This window comes from Martes martes (assembly GCF_963455335.1).
Source record: "Martes martes genome assembly, chromosome: 4".
Classification (NCBI taxonomy): domain Eukaryota; kingdom Metazoa; phylum Chordata; class Mammalia; order Carnivora; family Mustelidae; genus Martes; species Martes martes.
Window position 1 is genome coordinate 52,963,882 of NC_137891.1, and position 27,494 is coordinate 52,991,375.

Here is a 27,494-nt window from a genome sequence, read left to right on the forward strand (position 1 = left end):
TGAGTACCCCGTTCCTGGCAGAAGGCTCTGAGGATGAACCTGGAGAACCTGTGCTTTCAAATACAAGTTCTGACTTATTCTACTGTAACTAGTCCCAGCCCCGAGGGGTCCCCAGTAACAGCAGCAAGTAACTCGTAGGGATGTTTTTTGAAGATTTTGATTGTGTTTTTTAGGAGTCAATAAAAAGGATTTTGACATAAATAATTCATAGTGTTTTAAAAAAAGTCAAGAAGAGAACGAAGATGGCCGTGGCATACCAGGCCCCGGGGGCTAAGCAGAGCCACGTTCTCACCAGCACCGGGGGGGAACACGAACTCTGATGCCCACCGCCCTCGCATGAGGGTGTAGAACCACATTAGGAGGTGTGGCAGGGATGCCAGACTGCTTGCCTGAACTCTGCCCCAGCTCTCGGTGAAACCAGTGCTCCAGTGGGATTCCTCGGGCACGCGACTCAGATTGCCATCGTCTTCGATTCTGCCTCTCCCATCTTGAGAGCTGACCTTTCCCAGAAGAAGCGCCCTTTGATGGGCAGTCTCAATGAGATAGCGCCTTTAGGGGGAGGGCTTGGTAGAAGCTAATTGGTATGTGAAGGATACTGGAGCATTTGTAATTAGCTGTTCACCCCCAGTCCGACCAGCTGTTAAAATATATCTGATCGTTTAGATACCATCAGCCTTGAATGGAGGATTTGAGAGGCATTTAGGTCAAGCAGTAAATTTCGGAACCTGCCCACAAAGAAACTAAGTTGTTACTGGTCACACCTTTGACTGTTATGGAAAAGAAACTGGCTGAATCACTGTACCTGAGAAGCCAAATAAAAACAGTGCTAGTAGTGCTCACGAGAGCGGGGCTGTCAAGACCTGGTCTCAGGAAGCTGACCCTTGGGCAAACACCAAGCCCTCATGCGGTTCTGTAGGTCCCCTGGAAGGACAGCACGTGCTGATGCATGGCTGGGAATGAGCAGTGAGCAAGCCAGAAGAGACTGAGCATTCTAACCTCGGGTGCTAAGAACAAGTCATGATAGAGGAAAGTTAAAAGGTCCAGGAAGAAGGGTGAGGCTCCCACATCCCCAACAGGCAGACGGCTGGGGATGGTGAACAGCGTGGGGCTGGCCACCGCCTGTCCCCTGAGAACACGCTGCTGGGTGTCATGCTACAGTGGAAAGTGCCGGGGACACCGAGTCAGGAAACCTTTAGCTGGGTGACCCTTGACACGGTACTTAACCTTCGAGCCTCAGTCTCCTTGCCTCTACCAGAACACTGTAAGGAGGAAGTAACGTAACATGCAGGAGAGTGACTGGCCCAGAGCACACACTCACTTGGGCTTTTTCAGTCTTTTTGATTTCGAGCCTTTGAGTCAAAGCTGGCACGTGGTAGGGCTCTTCAGGGCCTGGGTAGAGCAAGATGATCACAGGTGGGAGGCAGGCAGTACCATGGAAATCTGTCTATCAGGGAGGCTGACAAGCAGACTTTTGGAATTCCTTATGTCCCTGCGGAATTTCAACACCATCTAAAAAGACTGAGAAAGAGCAGTTTCTCATCCTTCCCATCTCTGAAGGCCTGGTCAACATTCACCTCCTCTTTTTCTCCTCTGCTCTATTAATTCATTTGACTGTTAATTCATTCAGATTATTTATTAAGTGCCTACTGTGTGCCGCTCACTAGGGCTACAGCTGTGAACCGGATAGGTCTGTTCTCAGTGCCCACTTTTGACCTTTGGCCAATGGAGGAGACAGCAAAGAGCTTCCTCATTTCAGTTTTGAGTAATGCCTTGAAGCAAAAAGCTTTATAAGCTTTTATACAACAGGCCTAAACTGGCATATGCCTGCATGCGTGCCTGTGTGTGTGTGTGTGTGTGTGTGTGTGTGTAGGGGGAGGTGGGGCTGAATTGCACCGTCTGGAAAGTGGCTCCAAGGAAGTGACACTTCAACTGAGATCTGAAGCGTGGTTAGGCTTTCATCAGATGAAAAAACGTGAGGCGAGCCAAGAATAGTTAAGGCTCCTCTTTCCCTTGAGACACGGAAGCCCCAATGCCTTTTGAGGGAGGGAAGAGAGAGGAAGGCATGAAAGGCCCCTGCTGAGAAGGGGTCAGAGGAACGCCAAGCTCAGGGGTGTAGTGGGGCCACCAGCGCTGAGAGGCCGCAAGGATCCATGTGCACAGGCACCGACATTTCCTCTGCTGTGCCTTTTCCCGAGAGACGTTCAGTTGCTTCGGCGACAGTGCAGAGAAGCCTGGTGGCAGTGTTTAAGGTTTAGTTTGTGTTAAGGTTTGGCCTTAAGACATACTTGGCTTATTTTTTAATTATTTGCTTGATGTGTGCCTCTCTTTATTCTTCTCCTCGCCCTTATCTTATAAATCATTAAACGTTTGTTTTTAGAGTTTCCTTGGGAATTTTACTCTTCATGTTTCCTACAGAAATAAGCATTCAGTAAAAAAAAATTCTTGATTGGCTCCTATTTTCCAGTTTATGTTGATGCTGAGAAGAGGGGGGAAATAAGGTGGACACATCCTGCCTGCCCCCAGGGAACTTTGAATTTAGCGCAGAAGAGCAAGGGCATAGGAGATAGACCGTAAAGCCCACGTTGCACACTTCCCCTTTAGACTCGCTTACACAAAATGAAGCCCTTTTACTATGTACCTCACCTGGTCTCTAAGAATCTATCAGTAGCTCCCTCTTCCCCTCTCCCTCCCTCTCTCTTGAGATTTGCCATTAAAAATAAAAAATGAGGGGCGCCTGAGTGGCTCAGTCCATTGAGCATCTGTTGATTTCAGCTCAGGTCATGGTCTTGGGCCGTGAGATAGAGCCCCTCATTGGGCTTTGCACTCAGTGTGGAGTCTGCTTGACTCTTCTCCCTTTTCCCCCCTCGCCTGCTCTAAATAAATAAATATATATATATATCTTTAAAAATTACATGAACCTTAAGAATTGGTCTTCAAGTCAGGATATGAGCAAAAGCAACCTTAGAAGTTACTCCTTACCCATCAGTCTCTTACCCCTTGGCTTTACTAAAGACAAAAAAACAAAAATGGTGATGGGGCTTTCATAAGCAATAAACTATATTACTTCTGTAATGTAAGTTTAAAGTTTTGAAGACAGGCGAGAGCCACACAGACCCCTCCCCTGGAAAGGATCGGCTTTCACGTTTCCTGTGTGGATCAATACATTCGGTACTACGAAAAGTAATCAGGTTACACTGACAGATGGCCTTCAGGATTTATAACTTGCTCTTAGAATGAATGCCTGGCTCGCTCTGCCTTCAGCAGCAACCCTTGATGACAGGGTCAGTTAGCGACCTTCAGGATTTCCAGGTTCCTTTGTCTTACGCACACAGGTGCTGTGCTTCTCTTGAGCTGCAGAGGAAGAAATGTCAAGTCATTGCTCCACGGTAATGCTTTAAAATTTACAGTTCGAGAAACTATCAACAAGAAAACTCTTACCTTGGAGTCCTTCACCACCTTCTGCTCTTTGGATATATTTTCCCCAACTCAGGAAAAAAGAGAAATAGGGACATCTTTGTGACAACCGTATTTGGCAGAGAACCTTTGTGCCTTAGCAAGATGGACGACCAACACTGGTTTAGCTCCCCATGCTCACCGCAGACCCGGTTCACGCTCAGTACAGCACAGCAGCTTGCCTAGATCAGAGTCTCTCTAATCTGAACAGAAATCTATCTGAGTTTAAATACACGAGCTTAAAACTCTTTCAGGGGACTCAAGAATTGTATCGAGGGGTTAATTTAGCCTTAGCCTGGGCATCTGCCCATACACCTCACAGGACAGGAGCCCAGCAGAGAATTTGGCTCCTCGGCTATTGTTAAATTTGTCTGGCTAATCTGTGACTCATAATGTGTCATTTTACCTCATGGTTCCCACACCTGGTCATGACCAGGAAGGAGGAATTCCCATGGGGTTGTGTCCTGACTTCCTGATTTTGTCTATCAGTGAGGGGTCATGAGCGGAGGTGGTTTCTTAATTATAAGTTGACTAGAACAGCTATAAAATGGTAATGACTATCATTACCAACCTCGCCTGCTTCAGAGGAATCAAAGTGTGTGCTTCTATCGCTGATCTCACTGGCCATCCCAACTCCACCAAACTGTTACTTACACGGTCTGCTGTGATCAGAGCACCTACCTGTTAAGAGAGTCAAAAAACCAAACAGCTGTCATTTGGTCGTCCCCTTTCACTAATTTCATCTGGATTTTGTTTTTTTGTTTTCTTTCCTGTTGGAATCGATTTAGGTGGCTGATAGTCTAGGCTAATGAAGATGAAACACCTAGCACAAGGCGCAAACAGCAGAGTAAGTCTCTCCTTGAAGGGGCTCATGATTGGGCTGAGACTAGGATTATACCGCCACCTTGTGGTTAATAGTGGCACCTGCTTTTAAAGTAAAAGGCCATCGTTTTTTCCTGATTGAATCACATATTAAGAACATGAATGGATATAAGAGGATGAGAGATGATGGAGCAAAATAATTTTGTCCAAAATACCTATTAAGACTAGCTTTCCAGATCTTTTCAGAGAATCCCCAACAGAAGTTCTGTAACCTCAAGTACTGACCTTTCTCAGAGCAAAATGACAAGTCCTCACAGTAGTCTGAATTATATAAAATTGGGGTGGGAGGATGGTACCATTGCCTATTTTACAATATCACACATTTATATTAAGTGATACTCTCAGCTGTGAGTGTACATCAGTGCAGCCAATAATGAGGTCTATTCTAAAACAAAAATAAATGATATACAACTATTACTCTTTCATGAATATGATGATCTTCAGCTCATCTCAGTAGGGCATATGGGTGCCGTCATAAATGTTAGCTGAAGTACAATGAATGGTGTTCCCTTTCCCTATGTTGAGTAACTCATAGAATATTTAGAATGTTTACCCATGTGGTCTGACAAATACTTTTCAAACTTCCGAGAACTAATATTCCACAGTTGAATGCAATTTTATTGAGTTAGGTAAGAACAGGACTGAAAGAAAGAGGCTTAAATGACTCCATGAAGACATGAGAGATTGCTCCAAATTGTTCATGGTGTCCAAATTGTCCTGCTGCTACAGATTAATTCTGGATGCTCAGAATACCATCCCTGATATACCCATTAGAGAAAAATAAGATGGTCCTCAGGAACATATCACAGACTTTGGAGCCTTTGATTCTCTTTTCCACAAGGAACTTGGCTGCAAAAGAGGCACAGTGTATAAGCTGGCAAACATCATTGCGGCAGGAGCCCTTCCTTTTCAGGGTGACTTTTTACTTCCCAAACACTGTGCCTCTTGTCCTCTTATTCTATCCCGCTATTGCTAATCCTGATAGAAGCCTTCCAGGCGGAGGGAAAGTCACAGATCCCCCCCCTCCCCAGTTTAGAACACACTAAATTGGCCCCTGAGCACTGCTTTAACCTCCATGAAACCAGCGCATGAAGTCTAGTCTTGGGAGGAAAGGCGATTGCACTGCCTGGACCATCCACACTAGGCCTGTACTCTCATCCCCAGCAAGAAAAAAGAGCATGGAAGTGATATGTGCATCCAGACACATGGTGCGGTTCCATATGGACATACAGTCCTAGCTTAATTGTAGATAAGACCCCAAAATGGAAGGCGATGACCAGAGAGGGAATGGGTGAGAGAATTCGGAAACCGAAGTCCAGACAGAGGAAGAGACCAAGAGAGAGTAACAACTGACACAGCCTTGCTGTACAATAGGAAACACCCCCACACACCCCAGGTCTGCTGCAAGGGTCCAGAGGTCAGGTGTGCGCAAACCCCTGCTCTCCCGCCAGGCCCCTAAAAGGGGGGCCGCCCTTGCTGCGCTGCCACCACTGCTGTGACCTGGTCCTCCCGTGTCCTCCCGTGGAGTTTCACTCTGAGGCTTCTAACAGGCAGAAGATGCCCAAACCACAGGAGCCCTTGTCTTTCTCGGGATTACAGCGCAGCCGGCTCAGAAACGCAATGATGATCATGCTTTTCCTTGTGAGATCCTTGTCCGGGAACAAAGTAGCTCTTTTCGTAGCTTTTCAACAAATTTTAGTTGAAGGGGAGTGAGCCAGGAGCCTTGACACATTTTCTCTGAGTTACATCTTTTATTCAGTAGCTCGTAATAATCCGCTTTCATCATCTCCCTACACTGTTCCGATAGGCTGGGCACCCCACATAACTTCGTTGTATTCTACCCGCCTTCCCTGTTGAGAGAGAGAGATAATGTGTGCAGAAAGGGAGAAAGGTCCTACAGATTCCACACTAGCTTGCTGGATGGATAGCTGGCTTTTGAATAATTCACACAGCAAAATATTTTCTAGGAATCTGGCACTTTATAAATAGACATTGATTTAATCTGTTGTATGAGCGAATGAGTGAACGAAGGAGGGAACGCGCAAACGCCTGCACAACAGATCTCTTTTGTTTGTGTTTCCTAAAATGTGTTATGCTTTGGGCCTGTATATAAAAATTTATTTCATATATATTCATAGGTCGCCATGATTTATGTGCTTGCTTGAATATATTTTAGTAACTGGTTGTGGTGCCAATTTGTAGTCTAAATTCAAAGTGAATTATTCATTGCTTCAACAAACCAGAAGAAAAGTGGTGGTTATTTTCATTCAGTTATAGCTGTCCAGGGGCAAACATACAGAAGCAATTTGACCATCCATTACTGTATGCGTGTATTGTTTACAGGCATAATATATAACCAGCACAGGAAGAAAGACACTCTGTATTACGCAGGAAGTTGTACGTTTATATATTTACAGAGCATTAGGAAGTGTTCATGTTGATTCAGGGCCCCAAGGAAAACATGGACTTCATCTAAAATACTCTCTGCATACATTATAGATAAAAGTTTCTTTTTCCCCAGCTTTTTTATTATTCTTCGATCTTGAATATTCAAATAAATGTATGTGTTTCACTTGGAGAAAATTTGGTCCCATTGAACTGCCTTTGCCAAAATGGCTTTTATTCTCCAAGCCCTTTCAAGGGGCACTCCTGCTTGGCACTAAGCCAGCCAAGTGCTGGCTTGAGGCATACAACACGGTGCTCCCAGAATGTACTCACAGCTCTTTCAGTAAAGCAAACGACAATGTAAGTATGGGTAGTCTTTTGCAAGGAAAAATAATTTTTTGAGTTCTGATTAAGATAATTTGTTTATTCGTGAAATTTGAGATTAAATTAAAGGCAGTTCCTTTTAAGTTAGAATATTCTAGAATTGAGCCAAAGCAAATGTTCTTTAAGCAAGGCCTTTCTGACAAGAGATAATTATTAATTTTTTAAAAATTTGAGTCTAGTTGACAGCCAATGTTACATTAGTTTCAGGTTTATAAGATAGTGATTCAATTCTCTATAGGTCATGCTCTGCTCACACAAGTGTAGCTCCCATCTAGCAGCAGACAACGCTGTTACAGTACCAGACTGTATTCCCTATGCTGTGACTTTTAATCCCGTGATTTATTCATTCCATAACTGGAAGCCTGTATCTCCCAGGATAATCATTAGTTTTTAATATACTGCTCTATTTTTCAAAATCTGCAACCGAAAATATTCCACAATACTCATGTGACCATTTTCGTTTAGAAGATTCACAGCTGGAACAGGGAGCACGCAGTCGCCCCCGCTGAGAGGGCGCTTCCTCTAGGGGCTAAGACGACAGTTCTGGAGTCTGAAATGGCTGGACTCCCATCCTTACCCTGCCACTCAGCATCTGTGCCGTCTTGCGAGAACTTACTCAATGTCTCTGCCATTCAGCTTTCTTGCCTGAAAAATGGGGATGAGCAGGGCGTTCTTCACAGGCCAGTAGCAATAAACAAGGAAAGTGTTTAGCAAAAATTCCAGGACAGGCCAGGTATTAAAACGTACTAGGTACAGCTTTTGTGCTTAATTTGTGGTTTTTTATAAAGAGGTCTTATTTACTTCTGGTGATGTATTCTTAGCACATACTTTCATCTGTTCTTTGGAAAATGTGCTTATGGAGCACTCACAGCAGCTCAGTGAAAGCTGGCCCCAAAGACAGTCACAGTCACAACAGATAACTGTTCTGGGGTGAATATAAAGACATTCTTCCTCATTAACTGCACCGGCCTTCAACCTTCTCCAAGAGTGGTAGCTTTGAGAACTAGGGAGACAGGTGGGGAAGGTGTGAACTGTGTTTTTTGAAAGCTGTAATAAATGCTTTCCACTGCCCTGGGAGAAAAAATCCAAATAAGCATTTATTTGCTATGGAATTCATGTGATCTCATTTGATTTGAAGACCTTAAGAATCTGTCCCCCAACATATTCAAAATAGTAAGCTATGCATTGTGCTGGGCGCTTGTGCATTCCCACTGTATGTTTTTAGGTGAGGGAAACAAAGGCCTAGACAACAGAGACCCAGCACGTCCCGCACACCCCTCCCTGACTCTGCTCAAAGCCTCCCTCCCGACACGCATGCATTACAAGACTCTGTCACTTCATGTGAGAAGTTGTTTCAGAACACACCATTCTCTCTGCAGGAAGACGAAGCACCCCATGCCTATGTTCCCCGTCTGAAGGACTGACAGACTCCATCAGCGTGTGCCACTTCGTGCGCCCACCATGGGCCCCCCGGGGAGCGTGCTGAGCAGTGGCCAAGTGCAGGTCGTCCTGTGGGGCAGTTTGGCCGCTGTAGCCGCTTTCTTCCTCATCGGCTTCCTGATTTTTCTGTGCTCCAGTTGTGACAGGTGAGAGCCAAGGGGTATCCAGTAGAGCCCTAAAATAACCCATTCCCTGTACCCAGAAGATTATTCACCTGAAAAGCATGTAGGAATCCCACTCCGCAAGCATTCACAGAAACCCCTGTGTTAAAATTGACTTCTCTGCTGCAAAGCATCCCAGGACATTTTTGGGGGGTTGAGTGAAAATCTGTATCTGATTTTGCTGAGGAGCAGCTGGAAGAAGCCTCATGTATGAAACTTCCCAGAACGAAATTCTTGCCACTCTTCTGAGCACTTCCTTGTTAAACTGTATGCTGTCTTTTGCCATCTATGCACATTTGAAAATCTTAAGTCTGATGTGTCTTAAAGGTACTCTTTTTGCTGCCCCTTGAGAGTTACTGAGAATTATTGCTGTTACATGATTTGAAAGGATCATTTTATTAAAGACTGGTAATCTAGAACTACTGTTTCTTAAGAAACAGGTTAATTTTCCTATGGGGGAGATGAACTGTATGAGAAGTAATCATCTTGTCTTTTTTTAGAGTTAAGCTTCTTCTCCTCCACCCCTCCATGTCTCCCTCGTATAAAATGTCTGTACTCTCCCAAAAGAGATCTTTGCTTAGGAGCAAAGTTCTTTCTAATGGGTAGTAATTTCCCAGGTGCTCAGACACTGTTAGGATACTGACAGCCTCCGGGTGGATTGGTATAGACCAGCCAGCTCTCTTCCAAACCCTCCTCCCAGTGACTTCAGGAGAGACCCTGAGGTCTCTGTCAAGAGGGGGAAAGTCTGATTCTCTGAACCAAGTAGCCTCCTAATCCCTGCCCAGTTTGGACCTGGGGCTCTATAGCTGGGTCTGTGTCAGATCAGGAACGTGGGGCCTGCAGAAGAGTTTGCTCTCCTGGACGTGGGAGGTCCCGCCTGTAATTATTTACACTCCCACTAGGTGTCACTGTTGCCTTGTACATATGTGGGAAATGTAGTCTCTAGTACTGATGGCTTTCTTTAGACTGTCCTGAGTAAAAATAAATTCTATTTTTATTCGATGGACTTTTCCATAGACTGGAAGTACATATGACTCATCCTGAGAGCATGTATCCTTCCCAACGTGCCAAAATTTGTATTTTCTTTCATTATTTTTCCAGTCCCATGGCAGTGTGCAGTCAACTTAGCAAAGATCCTGAGTTAAGACAAATGAAGAGTAGAGAACTGTCTGGATTTTGTTTAAAAAAAAAAAAAAAAAGCAAAATCATTTCTAGTATTCTAGATATGAACGTGCCTCAGTCCTCTTGTAAACTTGTATTTTCTAATCTGGGAGAAGAGGGAGACCCGGAGAGATGACCAGTCTCATGCAGAGACTTGACCCCCCTCAGACCCTGACGCCTGCAAAGGAGTGATGGAGTCACTGTCCAGCTTTTCCTTCCTTGGCAAAATAAACCAGGATCTTAAAGAGAGATTTAAATGTTGATAAATACTAGGATAGAAAGGGGAGTGTATGTTTGATTTTAAATGGCATGTTTGACAATACAGCAATGTTTTATTTTTCCATTTCAGAGAGAAGAAGCCAAGGCAGCACAGTGGGGACCATGAGAACCTGATGAACGTGGTGAGCCCATGTGCACATGTCTGTGTGTGCTTTAATACATCAGCCGCTTATCGGAGCACTGTGCCCACGAGCTGCCAAGCTGAAGGAAACCGAGGGAGAGAACCCAGCCAGAGTTTGCTGGCTGCCTAGGCTGTGCCCTCTCTCTGTAGGATTCTTACTCAGCGTGGCTAGAGGCCTGTGCAATTAGCCAGATTGGCTGGGAGAGTTTCTAAAATGTATGCACTCATGCTGCTGCCAGAGAGAACCTTCGAGAGCTCCAGCCTACCTGCTACCGCAGGGCCGCCTCTGCCCAGCTCCAGCCTCGTACCTGTTTGCTACGTCTCTGTAACAAAGGACCACAGCCTGTGGGGCTTAAATAACACGTGGACTGTCTTGGAGTCCTGGAGGCTAAAACTGGTGATCAAGGTGTCTACAGGGCTGGTTCTTCGGAGAGCTTGGAGGGCGAACCTGTTCCAGGCCATTCTCATAGCTTTGGCGGTTTGCTGGCGGTCTTTGCCACTCCTCGGTGCCGTTGCAGTCATGTGCTGTTCTCCCTGTGTCTCTCCATGTGGTCTCTCTGCTCTGCATGTTTCTGTGCAAGCTTCCCTATTAGAAGGACTCCAGCATGACTGCATCCTGTATATGGCCCAGATGGGTTTCCACGATCCTCCTTTCTTTTGGGACCTGGTCAAGCCCCTCAGATTCCCCCTGGTGAGGAGAACATGGTCCTGCCATGTTCTCTCCACTTAGGGTCATGCCCTCACCTGACTGAGCCACTCCAGCAGCTGGGGACGGGGCCACCCCCATACTGGCAGGGTTGATGGCATCCGTCTTGCTTGAGCCCATGACAGTGTGAAAACAGAAGTGTTTCCAGTCCCTGGATTTCTCAAGATCAGGGAAAAACTGCTTTGGGGGAGAGGGTGTGAAACATGGAACGGGCAGACAGGGCAGAGCTTCCCCAGGAGGGGTCTCACTACTGGTCTCCCCGCCCTACGGAGGGACAGGACTCTTGTATCCCCAGCAGCTGGGAGCCCCTGGGGTTTCCTAGCCTCCTTCTTTGGGCACACACACCACACCCACTGCTGTCCTGGGTTCTCAGCACCCAGGACCCTTTACCCTTTTCCCATCTGTCAACCCGCTTCTCAGCTGCACCCCAAGCCTCTGTTCCCACAGACTGCTGCTATGGCGGTGTTGGGGGTGGGGGGGGGCTCTACTATTGCTTCTCCCACATGCAGGTCCCAGGAGACGAGTTTCTCCACCACCCCCCATGCTCCTCAGTGCCAGGTGCCAGGAGAGGTTAGGGCAGGAGTCCCCATGCCTCGGAACTATTTGAGGCTAGGATTTAGTGGTGGCTCTTCTGGGGCTCGGGGGGGAGGGCCTGTCCTCCATCCTGTGTCCTTCCCGAGCAGCGGTTCTCAGGGAGTGGCCTGTGCTGCTGGCGAGGGGCCCAGGGAACTGTTAGCAAGCCCCCACCGTGTGGTTCTGCTGGATGCTCCTGCCTGAGCGCCCCCGTGGTAGACCTCCAGTGCCTGCTCGTCCACCCCAGGTCAGCAGCAGCCCTGGGTGTGAGGGAAGATGGTGGCAGGCAGGTGAAAGGAAGACGGAGATGCTCGCGTACCACAGCCTCCACAACCCCACAGCCTCTTCCTACACGGGTGTGCACGAGAGAAAGAGCTCAAGAGTGCACATGTGCACAGGGGCAGTGGTGTGTGAGCTCACGCATACAGCCCGTCCACCCAGCTCTCTGTAAGAGCTTCTCTCTCAGCTTCTAAATCTTGTTCAACTTGCAGACTCGTCATTTAGCCCAAAGAAGCCCCTGTGGTCAGCCTCACCACCACCACCCACCCCGGCCCCAATCTCAGCTCTTCTACATCCCGGCTCCCCCCTGAGCCCTAGAGCAGCCACAGCTAAATCCTAGCTTCAAACAGTCCCAGGCACGGGGTGCCCTGGAGTCTGCACCTGGGGCTACCGAGAGAGAGGGAGGCTCACTCCGGGCTCCCCTGCAGGATGTCTGTCATCGAAGCTGAGATTAGACGTGGTGGCTAGAAACCAGTATGCTACTTCAGCAGAGATGGGTTGGGAGGCTGTTAGGAGCCAGAATGGGGGCCTTCCCCCTCTACCACCCCTCTAACTCCTGTCCAGGCGGGACCCTTCTGTACTATGAGAGTCTGCACCTAAGTTCAGAGCACTCTTCAGTCAGGAGCAGCAGACTCACAGGAAGGGTCCATGACATACCGTGAGCTGTTTGCTATTATGATGATTATGATTATTATTATTTGGTTCCCAGTAAGAAGTCAGAGAATTTATGAAGCCAACTGGCCAAGCTTCTGGGGCTGCTTATATAAGAAGTTTCCATGTGGACTCCCGGAACATGACCCAGCTGTGGTGTCCTGGGTCACGCATGCTGTGTCTTCTGCGAGTAGGATGTGGGAACAGGTCACATTAGCAGTGATTCGGGCTGCTGCATCTCATTCCATGTAATATCCCCACATTCGAGCCTGGCAGGAAAACGGTCAGTGCCGTTCTTCCCTCCAGGCATCCTGACTCCGTGACCATAAGGTTTGCAGACCTGCTCTTTAACATATGGTGTTCTTGCAAACCCTGACGCAGAGACTTGGCGGGCTTTGAAACAGTCGCAGACATCAGCAACGTTATCCCCTTCCGCCAGGCTGCATTCTCTTCCCATCTTCCCTTCAGGTGGCGTGTTTCTGCCAAGAACAGCATCTCGCAGCCCCTGTGGCACAGCGATGAGCCTGCTGTCTGCGGAGTCCATTCTGACCAGCACAGGGGCTCTTGGTCCCCTTTTCACCTTGAGCTAAAGGGACTGATCCCTTATGTCCCACCTGTAGCCCACCTGTAGACCACCAGGCAGAAAGCTCTGCAGATGGTCTTGGAAGATTCCCAGGGTCCTGAAGAGTCCAGGACCACTCTGTCTAGTAGAGCTTCACACCCCGATGGACGTGGTCCGTGCCTGAGCTGGTGCAACAGCTGTGAGCACCTGATAGCTGCGGAGCATTCCCAGTGTGGCCAGTTCACCTGAGCAGCTCAGGTCTGCTATGTAGCACTTAGTTTGTAGGGACCTGGGTTTCTATTGTTGCTGTTTTGTTTTTTTTTTTTAATTTATTTGAAAGAGAGACAGATCACAAGTAGGCAGAGAGGCAGGCAGAGAGAGAGAGGGAAACAGGCTTCCTGCTGAGCAGGGAGCCCGATGTGGGACTCGATCCCAGGACCCTGGGATCATGACCTGAGCCGAAGGCAGAGGCTTTAACCCACTGAGCCACCCAGGCACCGCTGTTGTTGCTGTTTTAATTTGGAGAAAAAGCCATGGCGACTGTCCTCTGCCTATGGTCTGATTCATGTGGCGCTTGCTTTGCAGCCTTCTGATAAGGAGATGTTCAGCCGTTCGGTAACCAGCCTGGCCACAGATGCGCCTGCCAGCAGCGAGCAGAACGGGATACTCACCAATGGCGACAGTAAGTTCTGCAAAGATACCAGCTTTCCACGCAGGCCTCGTCTCCTGAGAAATAAGTCATTTCAGAATATGCAGCTCAAAAACTAGGCAATGTGTCTTGCTCACTCTTAGTATTCCTACCGGTTTCAGCACAAATAAGCTCATTTGGATGAAAAGCTAATATTTATTCATTGGTTTCTCTGTGCCATTGCTCTAAGATTTGTATACTAACTCATCCTTACACCACCCAGTAAGATTACTGTTAGTAATAGTATTATTACTCCCTGTAAGATAGTTCTTGTTACAGCTTACGGGTGAAGAAACAGTGGCATGTTGCTGCTTCAACCAAATACCACAAACTCAGAGCCTTAGAACAACAGAAATGTATTAACTCATAGTCCAAAGTCAGGATACCAGCAGAGCTCCATTTCTTCCTGAAAGCTCTAGGGTGAATCCATTTCCTTACCTGTTTTGGCTTCTCAAGGCCGTCAGCATTTCGTGATTCCTAGCCTTTCCCTCCATCTCCCCGTCTCTCTCCAACTCTCCCGCCTCCTGTCACTTCAGAGGACCCTCCTCATTACACTGGGCCCCCCTGGGTAACTTAGGCTGCTCTCCCATCTCAGGCTCAGCAGATCATTCATCTGTACCTCTGTGATGCTGAGGTACACACACAGCATTGCCTACCACTGTACTAGACACGGGCCCAGGCTCCAGGGGTCTTGGAGAACCCCCGTCTAGTCAGTAAAAACATAGATTAAAACTCATAAGTCATAAACACACACATACACACACATATAAGGACTCTACATAATATGTAAGGACAATACGTTATATTAAAAGTATGTAAGAAATATATGCATGAATATAGATATTTAAGTACACATTTATACATATGTACTTATACTTTTTAAACTTCTATATAAAGACTATAAAATGGAGCGACAGCCACTTAAGAACGTGTTCACTGCCATGTTAAGTATCAGAAGAGCAGGGCTAGGCTTTGTTGATGTATGACATATGATGATGATGCACTTTAATGGTCTCTGGCACATAGTAGGCACTCAAAAGCATTTGACAGAGGGATGACTGAATGATTTCACACAGTGCAAATCTATGGAAGTCTAAGAATTTCACATTTGATTTTCTAATTTGGGGTAGAAATGGTAGGGGAAGGGGCAGCAAGACGGAAGGAAGACCTTTATTTTTTTTTTTAATTTATTTATTTGTTAGAGAGAGCGAGAGTGAGCACAAGCACAGGCAGACAGAGTGGTAGGCAGAGGCAGAGGGAGAAGCAGGCTCCCCGACGAGCAAGGAGCCTGATGTGGGACTCCATCCCTGAACGCTGGGATCATGACCTAAGCTGAAGGCAGCCGCTTAACCGACTGAGCCACCCAGGCGTCCCGGAAGGAAGACCTTTAAAGAGCCATGGGTGTACCGTCCCTTTGTACTTGTGGTTGAGGGTACCTTTTGCCCCACTGTTTCCACCATGTCTGCCAAACAAAAGTGACCACTGAAAGGCGGATGGCTACCAATTATTCCCTCCAAATGGGAGGCGGCCACCATGTGTGCCCCACCGCTTTGGTGCCCAGCCTCTCACAGAGTCAGACCTCTGGCCACATTAGACACACTGCCTACAAGAATCCCACCAAGGAGCAATGAAAGTGTGAACGAAATGTATAGCTAAGACAGTTTATTAAATATTGTATTGGAAAGATGTAAAATAGCTGGCCTTAGTCTCAGCTGTGGTTGAAAAATCAACAATCATATCGTCTGCAATTTGCAGTGTAGAGTCAAATAAAAAACAAGCACCTTGATTTAACTTGACTTTGCATTACCCAATTCACTGCAATAATTATTTAAGGGATAGTCTTTCTCCATTTTTAATACTTCTGCCACTTCAGTCCTTTCAGAAGACAGTACTCTGACCTGCATGCAACATTATGAGGAGGTCCAGACCTCAGCTTCAGATCTGCTGGACTCCCAGGACAGCACAGGGAAGCCGAAATGTCACCAGAGCCGGGAACTGCCCAGAATTCCTCCTGACAGTGCAGTGGACACGATGCTCAGCACGAGGAGCGTGGACGGGGACCAGGGCCTGGGGACGGAAGGGCCGTATGAAGTGCTCAAGGATAGTTCCTCCCAAGAGAATATGGTGGAGGACTGCTTGTATGAAACTGTGAAAGAAATAAAGGAGGTGGCAACAGCCATGAACCCAGGGAAAGGCCACAGCAGCAGGTCAAAGTCGACTTCCGCTTTGAAAGAGCTTCCGGGGCCCCAAGGCTCCGAGGCGGACTTTGCTGAGTATGCCTCTGTGGACAGAAACAAAAAGTGTCGACAGAGCGTTAATGCAGAGACTGTTCTCAGAAATTCATGCAACTTGGAAGAGGAGGCCCCGCCACCTGTCCCCGTTAAACTTCTGGATGAGAATGAAAACCTTCAGGAGAAGGAAGAGTGCAAGACAGCGGAGGAGGGAGCTGCAGAGGGGACCAGCGAAACCAACAAGGTGGGCTCCCATGCTTTTTTTCATGTGCTTTTGTCATGATTGGGCATCTAGCTACTCCTGGGGCTTTTACTGGCACATCGTCCTGGGAAATATATACAAACACCTTCAGGTTCGCTGAATGATGAAAGCTGTTTTAGCGTAAGCTGTGTTTGACTTATTCCCCCCTCCAAATAGTAAAATACTGAAAACTCATGCTTGTAAAATATTTCTCTGTTGGCACCTAACTTGGATATTTTCCAGTTTTTACATCATGTTTAACTGGGACCAAATATTATTTTCTTTATTTTGAAGATCAGGAATTAAATGGAGACTAGACTCTTGGCCACATAGTTACCCCTTCTGCTCGTTGCTGCCTCAAGCAGCAGGGTGATCTTTACCCTCCAGGACCCCAGAAGTCAGAGCACAGGAATGCACGTGGAGGGGACAGACTCAAAGGGGCTACTGGTGGTACCTGCTTCTATGCGCTTTTATATGAATCAAGTAGATTTTATTTTGGGACAGTTTCAAAACAGTAGCCTACAACTCTTTTTTTTTTTTTTTTTTAAGAAAAATATGTTTATTTTCTTGTTTTTTCCCCTTCATCCACCATTCCCAATCTCACTGCCCTCCTCCCATAAGCATCCATTCAAATTTTTTTTATTAACATATAATGCATTATTTGTTTCAGGTGTGCAGGTCTGTGAATCATCAGTCTTACACAATTCACAGCGCTCACCATAGCACATACCCTCCCCAATGTCCATAACCCAGCCATCCCTCTCCATAGCCCCCTTACCCCCTAGCAACCCTCAGTTTGCTTCCTCAGATTAAGAGTCTCTTATGGTTTGTCTCCCTCCCCAGTCCCATTTTGTTTCATTTTTTCCCTCCTTACCCCCCACAACCTCCCGCCTCACCTCTCAATTTCCTCATATCAGGGGGATCATATGATAATTGTCTTTCTCTGACTGACTTCCTTCCCTTAGCATAATACCCTCTAGTTCCATCCACATTGTTGCAAATGGCAGGATTTCGGGGTTTTGATGGCTGCGTAGTATTCCTGTGTGTGTGTGTGTGTGTGTGTGTGTGTGGACACACACCACATCTTTATCCATTCATCTGTTAATGGACATCTAGGTTCTTTCCATAGTAGCCTATAACCCTTAAGTTTAGATATTTAACAAAGCTCTGAAATGTATTAACAATGGCCAGGCCTTCTCTCTTTCTGCGAACCTGATGTTGGAGCCACAACAGCCTGAAATTCCCATCTTCTGTTGTAAATATCTCCTTGGAATTTAACTAGGCCCAGTATTCTTAGTCAACTATGATATCATTTCTATTCTCTACACAGGAAAAAGCAAGGTTCTCTCATCTCAGGTTTTGGTAGGAAGGACAAGTAGGTCAGTCAATAGTAGCCTGAAAAAGGATCTGGAGTTCATGATCAAAATGTGAATCCTGGATATGGTTATAGAGGTTATACCATGTAAGTCATTCTTTGCAGTATTCTCTGAATGCACTTTGACTTTCATATTACCCATGAAATCAGCTGCTGAGAGCCTCAATATAGGTATTTGTGAACCTAGTCATGAAATGCAAAAATGCAGCCTAACATTTTGCCCTTCATATAAATTGTGCCTGAAGCAATTAAGGCTTTTTTACTTATAAGCACTCGAAAGATAAGAAGGTCAATTATCTAATCACTACTGGTAAGCAATTCTCCAGATATCACATTAGAATCTGGAACTATCCATCTGGGAATCAGATTACTTTTCTATAGTAATACAAGAATGAATAACCCATCATCTCCATTATAAACAATCCTAATTTTAAGCAATTCAGGGAACTTGAAATATTTAATATTCATTCATTTTTTCATTCATGCACAAGAAGATTTTAGTGAGCACCAACTATGTGCCACACAACCTTCCAGGTGCTGAGAATACACTGGTCACCAAAACATACAAATGAACAAAAATTCCTGTCCCTGTGAAGCTTACACTTTAGTGGGGAGAGAGAGACATAAATAGACACATAAGTAAAGTATATGGTATTTTAGAAGGTTTTAAGGCTTACAGGGAAAAATTAGAATGAGGAGGACGAAGAAAGTAGAGCGGGAGTACAATTGTGAGTAGGTGGTCAGGGCATGCCTACTGTGAAAGTGGCATCTGAATGAAATGTTCAAGGAGACGGGAAAGTTGGGGAAGAGCAGGTGGAGCAGGGAAGGGGCAGTGCGAGGCGCTGAGGCTGGAGCTTGCCGGGCCCACCCAGGGACGAGGAGGGCACAGGTGTAGCTGGAGAAGAGTGACAGAGAGAAAGGTAACCAAGGGCCCAATCCTGTGTGGCCTGTATTCAAAATCTGAATAAAAAGGGGGTCGTTAGAAAATCTTGAGCAGAAGAACGGATTACTCTTAAGTTTGGAAAAGATCGCCCCGACTGTAGTGTCAAATTCAAGTGTCAAGGGTAGGAGAAAGGAGACCAGTCAGGTGGGGATTCTCACAAACCAGACAAGAAAGGATGGTGGCGGGGCACCTGGGTGGCTCAGTGGGTTAAGCCTCTGCCTTCAGCTCAGGTCATGATCTCAGGGTCCTGAGATTGAGCCCCGCATCGGGTTCTCTGCTCAGCAGGGAGCCTGCTTCCCTCTCTCTCTGCCTGCCTCTCTGCCTACTTGTGATCTCTCTCTCTCTTTCTGTCAAATAAATAAATAAAAATCTTTAAAAAAAAAAAAAAAAGGAAAGAAAAAGAAAGAATGGATGGTGGCTTGGAACAGGGCGGTAATGGGAGACGCTAAACGAGAGCCAGGAGTTCTGCTGGTGGACCAGATGTGTAATGAAAGAAAGAAAAAATCATGATGAGTCCCAGGTTGGGCCTGAGCCTCTGGAAAGATGGAATCACCCTTAACTGAAATGAAGAGGAGGACTACAGGCAGGCAAGGTTTTGGAGAAGACTGGGTATTCAGTGCTAGACATGTTTTGTTTTGGATGCCTGAGTAGAAGCAGAGAGCAACTGGACGAATGAGCAGCCTTATGAGAAACGGTCTGGGCTGCATTTGTACACTTGGAAGTCCTCAGCAGAAAGTTTTTCCTAAAGCTATGACATTGAATGAGGTCATCGAATGAGTGTCAATGGCATCTAGAAGAGTTCCCAGGGCACAGGTCTGGGAAGGAAAAGGAACCAGCAGAGGACACCAAAATAGGAAAGAAAAACGGGGAAGTTCAATGTCCTGGAAGCCAAGTGAAGAAGGTGCAGGGACAGAGGAGTGGCCATTATGGCAAACACAGCAGTGGATCGGAAAGTACGGGCTGAGGATTGACCATCCCATTGGTTACACAGTGGATACTGGTGTCCTCGGAGTGTCAGAGGGAGAAACTTGACTGAAATGGGTTTAGAGAGAGAATAGGAAGAGAAAAATTATTTGAGCAATTTCTTCAGACAACTCTTTTAGGAGGTTTTGCTATAAAGGGATGAGGCAATAGACGGAACTGGAAGAAGGGTTGTTTTGTTTTTAGAAACAGAAAGATCAGCATGGTTTCACGTGGGTGGGAATGATTTCATAGCGAGGGAAAAGCTGATGGTATAAACAAAATGGGAGACTTGCTGGAGCACATATTCCTGAGTAGATGGGGGGGGGCAGGATCTCATGCATGAGAGGAGGGGGTCACCTTAAAGAGGGGCTTGGAGAGTTCTTGGGTGACGGGGAGGAAGGAAAACTCATGAATGCAGCGATGGGGGCAGGTGGGTACAAGTTCATGGACATGTCTTCTGATTTCTTCAGTTTTCTCAGGGTCACCAGCTAAGACTAAGGATGGGTGAGAAGGTGTTGGGGTTTGGGGAGAGAGGAAAAAGTGGGAAGTGGACAGCGAGAAGAGCAGGGACTGGGTGTACAAGCAGGTGTGGTATAACAGGGAGCAGCATTAAGGCCTCACGGGAGGGGAGAATTCACCAGTGATCAGGAAGAGCACTGGGTATTTAATACTACTGGGTATTGAACAACATCACACAGATTTTTTATTAAGTGTTTATCTTCAGTTGCTTGACATATTTCTTTGTAGAAAAATTTCTTCCCTAAAAAACATTTGAAAACATTTTTATAGATAGCTGTGTCACAACATATGCGAAAGAAAGGATGGATCATTGACCTCAAACTATACCTTCCCTTGGTTTGTGTTTATTTTAACAGAGATTTAGTTCATTGTCATACAAGTCCCGGGAAGAGGACCCAACTCTCACAGAAGAAGAGGTGAGTTTTGTTGCTTTTTTTAAATAACCACAAAAGCTCTAAAGAGTTTCTCTCCTTGCATAAATGACTGTCATGTTACCTTCTCTAAAAAAGCTAAAATACTCTCTTCAGCATATGTCTGGAGATCAGGGTTTGGGAGTATTGGCTTTATAATGGTTCAGAGAGTGACTGGCAGAGGGTAAGAAATGAAGGAAGAGAGGATAAACAGGTCACCTAAGTAAAAGAAACTGAGTAGGAAAGAAGCATCAGAAAAAAATAGAGGAGGGGAGAAAGTAGGATGAGAAGAGAGAAATTTATGATTGAGAGCTTTAGTGAGCAATCAAGAAGGCCACCTTTGAAGGAAATTAATCATGGGCTGGAAAATACAGGAAATTGAACAGGTGGGTATAGGAAATTTAATCCAGTCTGGGAGATGGAGGAGGAAGGTTTTAATGAGGAATTTTGGAGGCCGAGAGCAGGTAACTCCAGGAAGTCCAATTCCAGGCTGGCTCGACAGCCAAAAGGAGAGGACTCTCTATTCTCCCAAGTACCAGGGCTAAATATTCACTGGTTAAACTTTTCAGTGAACCATTAAACTTACACAATCCAGTATATACATACATACATACACACACACACACACACACACACACACACACACACACACACAGAGTCAAGCTGGGCTCAGAGAGCTGAACACCTTAATTTATCTGGCTGTATATAGCTTCTGCCTAGAATTCCTAGTACGGTAAATTTGGTACATGTAGAAAAATGATATGCATATGCAGATACATCCCCTCCTACCATCACACTTTGCACAGAGTATTAAAATAGGAAACAGACTACGATCCCACATTGGAAGTTCAAAGATCAGACGAGCTTTCCACAGGTAATGCTGCCCACTTGCTTCTGTGTTTCCTGCCCCCCGTGAATGGATCTGCCATCTAGCCACCTGGCCTTATAAGCCAGAACCCTGGACATCATCCTTCCCACCCCATTTCCTCACTGTCCTCAAACTCAGCCAGTAGCCAGCTCCCCTGGTTTCTTTCCCACACTGCTCTCTCCGTGCACACAGTGCCTGCCCCTCCCCTCTCTAAGGCTGCGCACCCTCCTGCCAGCCTGTGGCGGCTCCTTTGCCTTCTTCCAGCCTTCTCTCGTCCACACTGCTCCACAGCCCTCCCACCGGGACAAGAAAGTAGAATATATGAGAGCGCTGGAAACCAGGCCTTTAAAATACGTTGAGACTAAGTAAAATTTTAAATTACTTTTCTTCTAATCTTACATTGTTTGTGGTTTTAGAAAACAGGACCTAGATATACTGATGAATTTTTAACATAGATTAAAGAACTGTGATTCACATACAGTCATTTTAGGAAGATGTTTTAGAAAAAATAATTATGGAAGTCACTTATTTCTATATTAAAGTAATAGAATGTTAGTCCAGACTGAAACTGAGATCTGAGTTTTCAGTACTATTATCCTAATTTAGCAGAATGATGGGGAAAGGGCTGCTATAGAAAGAGAAATGGGGAAAAGGTAGAGAGTAATTTATGAGAACATAATAACAATTTACAGCCAGAATAATAAAGATGAAAGATTTAAGAGAGAAAAGTTATGAAGCCAAATAGCAAGGGAGCCTGAAAGGGAACAAAATTTACTCCTACAAAACAGAAGTAATAGTCCTTCAAGGCAAATACTCAAACAGAACATTAGAAGACTTGAGAATCTTTTACAAGCGTTAAAATTTACAACATCCTCTGCAGAGTAGGTTCCTGCCCAGAAATAATACAAAGTTCCAAATTAATGAAAGAGCCTATAAACTTTCTAAAAAGAATATAAAGACCAAGAAAACCCAAGTAATTACCAAAGAGTAGGGGCATTTATGGCAGGCATCATGGGGAAGAGCGTTGAGGAGAGAAGCTCAGAGGCCAATCCCAGTGCCTCGGCACAGGTGCATGTGTGTTCAGCCTTGATGTTCTCCCGAAGGTGAAGAGTCCCTCGAGTACGCCGCCTCCCCTCTTCATCCTTATCTATGATGTACACTTGATAATCTAGCCACATTTTCGGTTCAGACCACCTTTTAGATATTAAGATATTTGTACCTCGCTAGGAAAAGCAGATGATGTACTTTAATTCTTCCTAATTTCAAAGAAATTATAAATCTTCATTTCAAGAGTAATTTTTTTCACTAAAATCTCTAAGATTTTGAGTTTGTCAGTGAGATTTTGAGTGAGAATGTCAATTTAATATTCATTAGAAGGGTCAGAGCAACATGGCAAGAGCTTCCCAAAGATGATTTCTCTGGCTCCAAATGTTTGGATTGTCAAGGCCTGGCAAAACAGAGCCCCCAGACTGCAGTGAAAAGTTCTCATGCAAATGACCAGTTAGCATGCGGCAGGCCTGTCTTGAGAAGCTTTTGAGGCCAGCTGGAAACTTCATCCACAGTATGTGAAATATGTGAAAGCAAGAAAATATCTCTCCGCACTTGGGAAGCCAAGCATCTGTCAACAGGCATGTTCATTTATTTCCTGGGTGTTTGAATTAATCAATCATTATGGCCAAGATAAATATAGGTAATGAAGGATATTTCCACTTATTTCCAAACATGATTTCTAACAGTAAAATAATAACCCTCAAAAAAAACTCTTAAAAAATCTCTTAATCAGTATGTTTAATCTATGTTTACCAACAAAAATTACATCCCTCTTGATAGTAGAGGTTATATGGGATATATTAGGGAGACTGAGTAGGTATGCCTGGAAAGTAGCCCATTCTTCCCACAGGAAAGAGTGCCCTGTACGTTAACTGTCTCCAAATTTCATTTCTGAGTTGGCTGGTTGCAAATAAGAATGAATTTTTCCCACTGAAGAAAACTTAGCCCCATCTGTAAATGTCTATTTAACCAGCAATATGCAATGAAGTTGAAAATTAATGGAAAATGAAGCTTTTACAGATATATGTATATTGGCAACCAGAATCCAGGACCTACTTTTCAGACTACTTTCATGCAGAAAGAGTAGGTCAGATAGTCTAATTCAGTGGTTCTCACACTTTAGTGGGCCTCTGGGGCCCCATGCCCCAGCATTTCTGATTCATTGCTCTCTGGGATGGAGACCTTAGCTTTCTAATAAATTCCTAGATTCTGGTGCTGCCAGTTTGAAGCCCACATTTTGAGAACCATTCATCTAACATGTTTTCTGCCCTTTTTTCTAAAGCAGTAGGGCCTTTTTTTTTCAGATGAAATAGCATTCTGATAATAAAAATCAAATAAAACATGATACTGTAGTGAGGTCCCAAGGACCTCTTGAACTTCCTGTTCCTCCTGCTCTCCTCATGCCTGCCCCTCAGAAGACCCAGAGAACCTGGTGTTCGTGGAGTACGCCAATATGGCTGGTCTACTTGCAAAGTTGAAGATACTATTTATAATTGTTCTCTAGAAGTATACTCCAGGATCAGTACAGGTAACAAAGAATCCACTTCTGGGTTTATTTCTGAATGAAATGAAATCACTGTCTTGAAGACGTATTTTCACCCTCATGTTTTTGCAGCATTATTCACAATAGCCAAGATGTGGAAACAACCTAAGTGTTCATCAGCCAGTGAATGAATAAAGAAAATGTGAGGTGTACATACACACACACACACACACACACACACACACACACACACACACACAGAGGAATATTATTCAGTCATGGAAAAGAAGGAAATTCTGCCTTTTGTGACAACTTGGATAGACCTTGAGAGCATTATGCCAAGTTAAAAAAAAGTCAGACAGAGAAACACAATTACTGTATGTTCTCACCTACATGTGGAATCTAAAAAAGCCAAACCATAGAAATAGCAAATAGAATGGTGGTTGCCAGGGGTTGGGGAGTAGGGGAAATAGGGATACCTTAGTCAAAGGGTACAAACTCCCAGCTATATGCTGAATAAGTTCCGGGGCTCTAATATAGAGCATGGTGCCTATAATTAAAAGGAGTTTACTATCGTACTTGAAAGCTGAAAGAGTAGATCTTACATGTTATCACCACACACACACACGAATGGTAATTATGGCAATGAAGGAGTTAACTAACCTTTGTGGTAACACTTTACAGTATCTATCCAGTTACCATGTTGTACACCTTAAACGTACATAAGTTATATGTCAATGATATCTCACTAAAGCTGGAGGGGAAACTGGCCAAAGAAAAAAAACAAAAAGCAACCTTTAAGGGACACACACATGCCTATAGTGCTAAGTATCTAGCTTGTCACTCTAAAGGGGCAGGGAGAAGTCAAACTTGAAGCTTATTTCATTTACCCTTTGTTTTCTAGATCTCAGCCATGTATTCCTCAGTAAATAAACCCGGACAGTCAGGGAATAAATCAGGACAGACTCTCAAAGCGCCAGAGTCCAGTCACACCTCCGTCCAAGAAGCTACTCAGAGATCCCCCTCTTCCTGTAATGATCTCTACGCTACTGTTAAAGACTTCGAGAAAACTCCAAACAGCGTCAGCACGCTTCCACCAGCAGCGAGATCCAGTGAGGAGCCCGAGCCTGATTACGAAGCAATACAAACTCTAAACAGAGAGGAAGACAAGGCCGCCCTAGAGACCAATGGCCAGCGTGGCCTTTTCCCAAAAGAGAATGACTATGAGAGTATTGGGGACTTGCAGCAATGCCGCGATATCACCAGGCTCTAGTAAGCAGGAAGACAAGCCCGCACAACGTATGCCGACCGGCTGGGGGCATTTCTCCTGCGGAGGACAAGAAGCGAAAGAAACCCCCTGTCTGCGCGCTGCTCCAGTAACCCGACAACAACTGAACATGTGGAGACTGTTTCCCGGGGCTGGAAACAGTGAGGTACGTACCGGGACTGCCCCCGAACGGGCCCCAGGGCCCACCCAAGCACATCTCCCTCATGTACCCTCACCTTCTGGAAAGATCCCAGCTGTCTGTGGTTTCACCCAGTGAGTGAGGAAAGCCGAGCTGCAAGGAAGAACTGCATCCATCAAGAACCACGATTCCAACTGCCCAAGATACTGCCATTTCCAAGAGCCAGGTTTTTCTTCCTTTCTTCCCTTTTTTGCGGTCTGCTCCTCACATTTAAATGGATGGCTTTCTTCCCCCTTGAAATCGTCTGACTTCTAATGGTTCATTCCAAGAAAATTCTCCCACAAGGCTTGGCCTTTGCCTTCAACTTTGGGGTTTCAAGATGTAAGAAACTCTGGTCGCTGGTTACTGTCAGGTGCCTGGTGCTCTTCTGAGAGCCGCACCTGGGAGAACAAGAACCCCGCAGTGGGCAGGACTGGGGCTGCCCCCTGAGCTCCTGACACCTTCCTGCCTCCTGATTTGGGCACTCTACATCAGCAGCCTCTCTCGAAGTACTTGAAGTCATTTTTAGATGCTTTATTTTATTTTTCTAGTCAAAGCGGTTCCCCTCCTTCACCCCCTACACACCCAGTATTTGAAACTCTTCAGAGCCTTTTCAGTATTTTCAATGAATATTGTGGTACTTCTATACTTGTTTCAGCCCAGAGCTTATTCCTCTGAAACAGAGAGCCTTAATCTCTATGTTGGGACACAGACCACATATCTGGACGGCAGCCATGGCGTCCGTCTCTGAAGGGCTGTGGACTTGAATGTGTATTTCTGATGACCCCTACTGCCACACCAACAGTGTGAGATTTCATAAGTTAACTGCTACCCTAAGGTAATCTATCGAAAATTAAAATGTAAACATTTATTTTTGTTATATAAATTTATAAGATGTTTTATGTTTAATTTCTAGAAAGTGCCAGAAAAAAATGTATATTAACTATTTTGATTTTATGTACAATGATTTATACTCTCATTCTGAAAAAACACCATAAAGCACATAAGCTAGATAATTACATGTAGTTGTTACCTGTTTTCTAATCAAGTGTTTAAAATATTGAAGGTTTTTAAAGACTTGACTTTTCAAATGGTACTTGGAGCCCTGGTCAAAGTCATCTGGCTCACTAGAGAAATAAGCGGAATGGACATAAATGACCATTTTCCGTGATTTGTGGTGGGCAATACTGAAATATTTGAAATGGTAAAAAAAAAAAATGGAAGAATGAAATATGACTAGGGATGACTGCATTATTAACCTCATGAAGGTATTATAATTCCAGTAAGATTTAGTTACATTTTTAAAAAAATTTACAGTGGCGGATTCTCCAATCCAGTGCTTGCAAATGCAAATTGCCTATTGGGATTTTTTTCTTCCCCTTCATTTTACAAAAATCAGTGGCTGAAATAACTCCGATTAAGAGCTCAGCCTGGTTTGAATTTAATCATCTCTTTAGATTTTATAAGGCCAACATTGGGAAACTTGTTCACTTTTCATTTGAGAAGGACCCTGCTATTATGCGGAGTGGCTACAGCAAGGGGCCCTTGCCTACGCTGATTTAAAAAAGAGGCAGTTATTCTGTACTGCTGTGACATCTCTGGCTTTTCAGACTGAATAACCTCACTGTTTTCACTCCTATGACAAAGGATGCAGCTGGGAGTGTGAAGCATCTTGCGGACAGTAGGGACCAGCTCACTGGCGTGTCTTTCCCGTCCCCTACATTCAGGGCTTGGTTCTGTGACTGCCTGTAATACATTTCTGCAATTGTGAAGTGAGCTTTGCCGGGGTAAACTGCTCGGTTGTCATTATTTTGCAGTCAGCCTGGTCTCTCCCATGAAGACCTCATGAGCCTAAGCACAGTCATCACGGACTAGGAGGAAATGGCAGAATACACTTGGATTGGGGGAAAGGTTATCAGGAAGGTGCCAAGGTCCTCACTCTCTAAATTCATATCTTTCGTAAGCACTGTTTTTGCCTGGTGATTTTCTTTGCTTACTTAGTATTGATGAGTTTGACCCCACAATCTCTACACTGTGGGGTTTCTTTAGCTCCTGGTGATGGCCGTGTGACATGGCATACCTAGTATTGTGCTTGCTGCAATAATGTCCTTTATGAGCACCTGACCATTCAAAGGTTTTCCTGTATTTCATAATGTCTTTACTTATTGCCAGGGAAGTGGATATGATCTCTAAAGTGTAAAATCATTTCTAAAGAGAAAGGTTCTTTATAAATAGTCATAT

General features: G+C 45.1%; 1 protein-coding gene across 1 annotated transcript in view; it reads left to right on the forward strand.

The window, feature by feature from the left end:
• PAG1 (phosphoprotein membrane anchor with glycosphingolipid microdomains 1) overlaps positions 1 to 26,459 on the forward strand; it is a 130,136-nt gene extending 103,677 nt beyond the window's left edge. The window contains exons 4-9 of the mRNA XM_080802289.1: positions 8,484 to 8,690; positions 10,216 to 10,267; positions 13,623 to 13,719; positions 15,599 to 16,200; positions 20,354 to 20,413; positions 24,713 to 26,459. Of these exons, the coding sequence (XP_080658415.1) occupies positions 8,566 to 8,690; positions 10,216 to 10,267; positions 13,623 to 13,719; positions 15,599 to 16,200; positions 20,354 to 20,413; positions 24,713 to 25,081 (1,305 nt within the window). The 5' untranslated portion in view covers positions 8,484 to 8,565 and the 3' untranslated portion in view covers positions 25,082 to 26,459. The remainder of the gene's footprint in view (positions 1 to 8,483; positions 8,691 to 10,215; positions 10,268 to 13,622; positions 13,720 to 15,598; positions 16,201 to 20,353; positions 20,414 to 24,712) is intronic.
• The last annotated feature ends 1,035 nt before the right edge of the window (positions 26,460 to 27,494 follow it).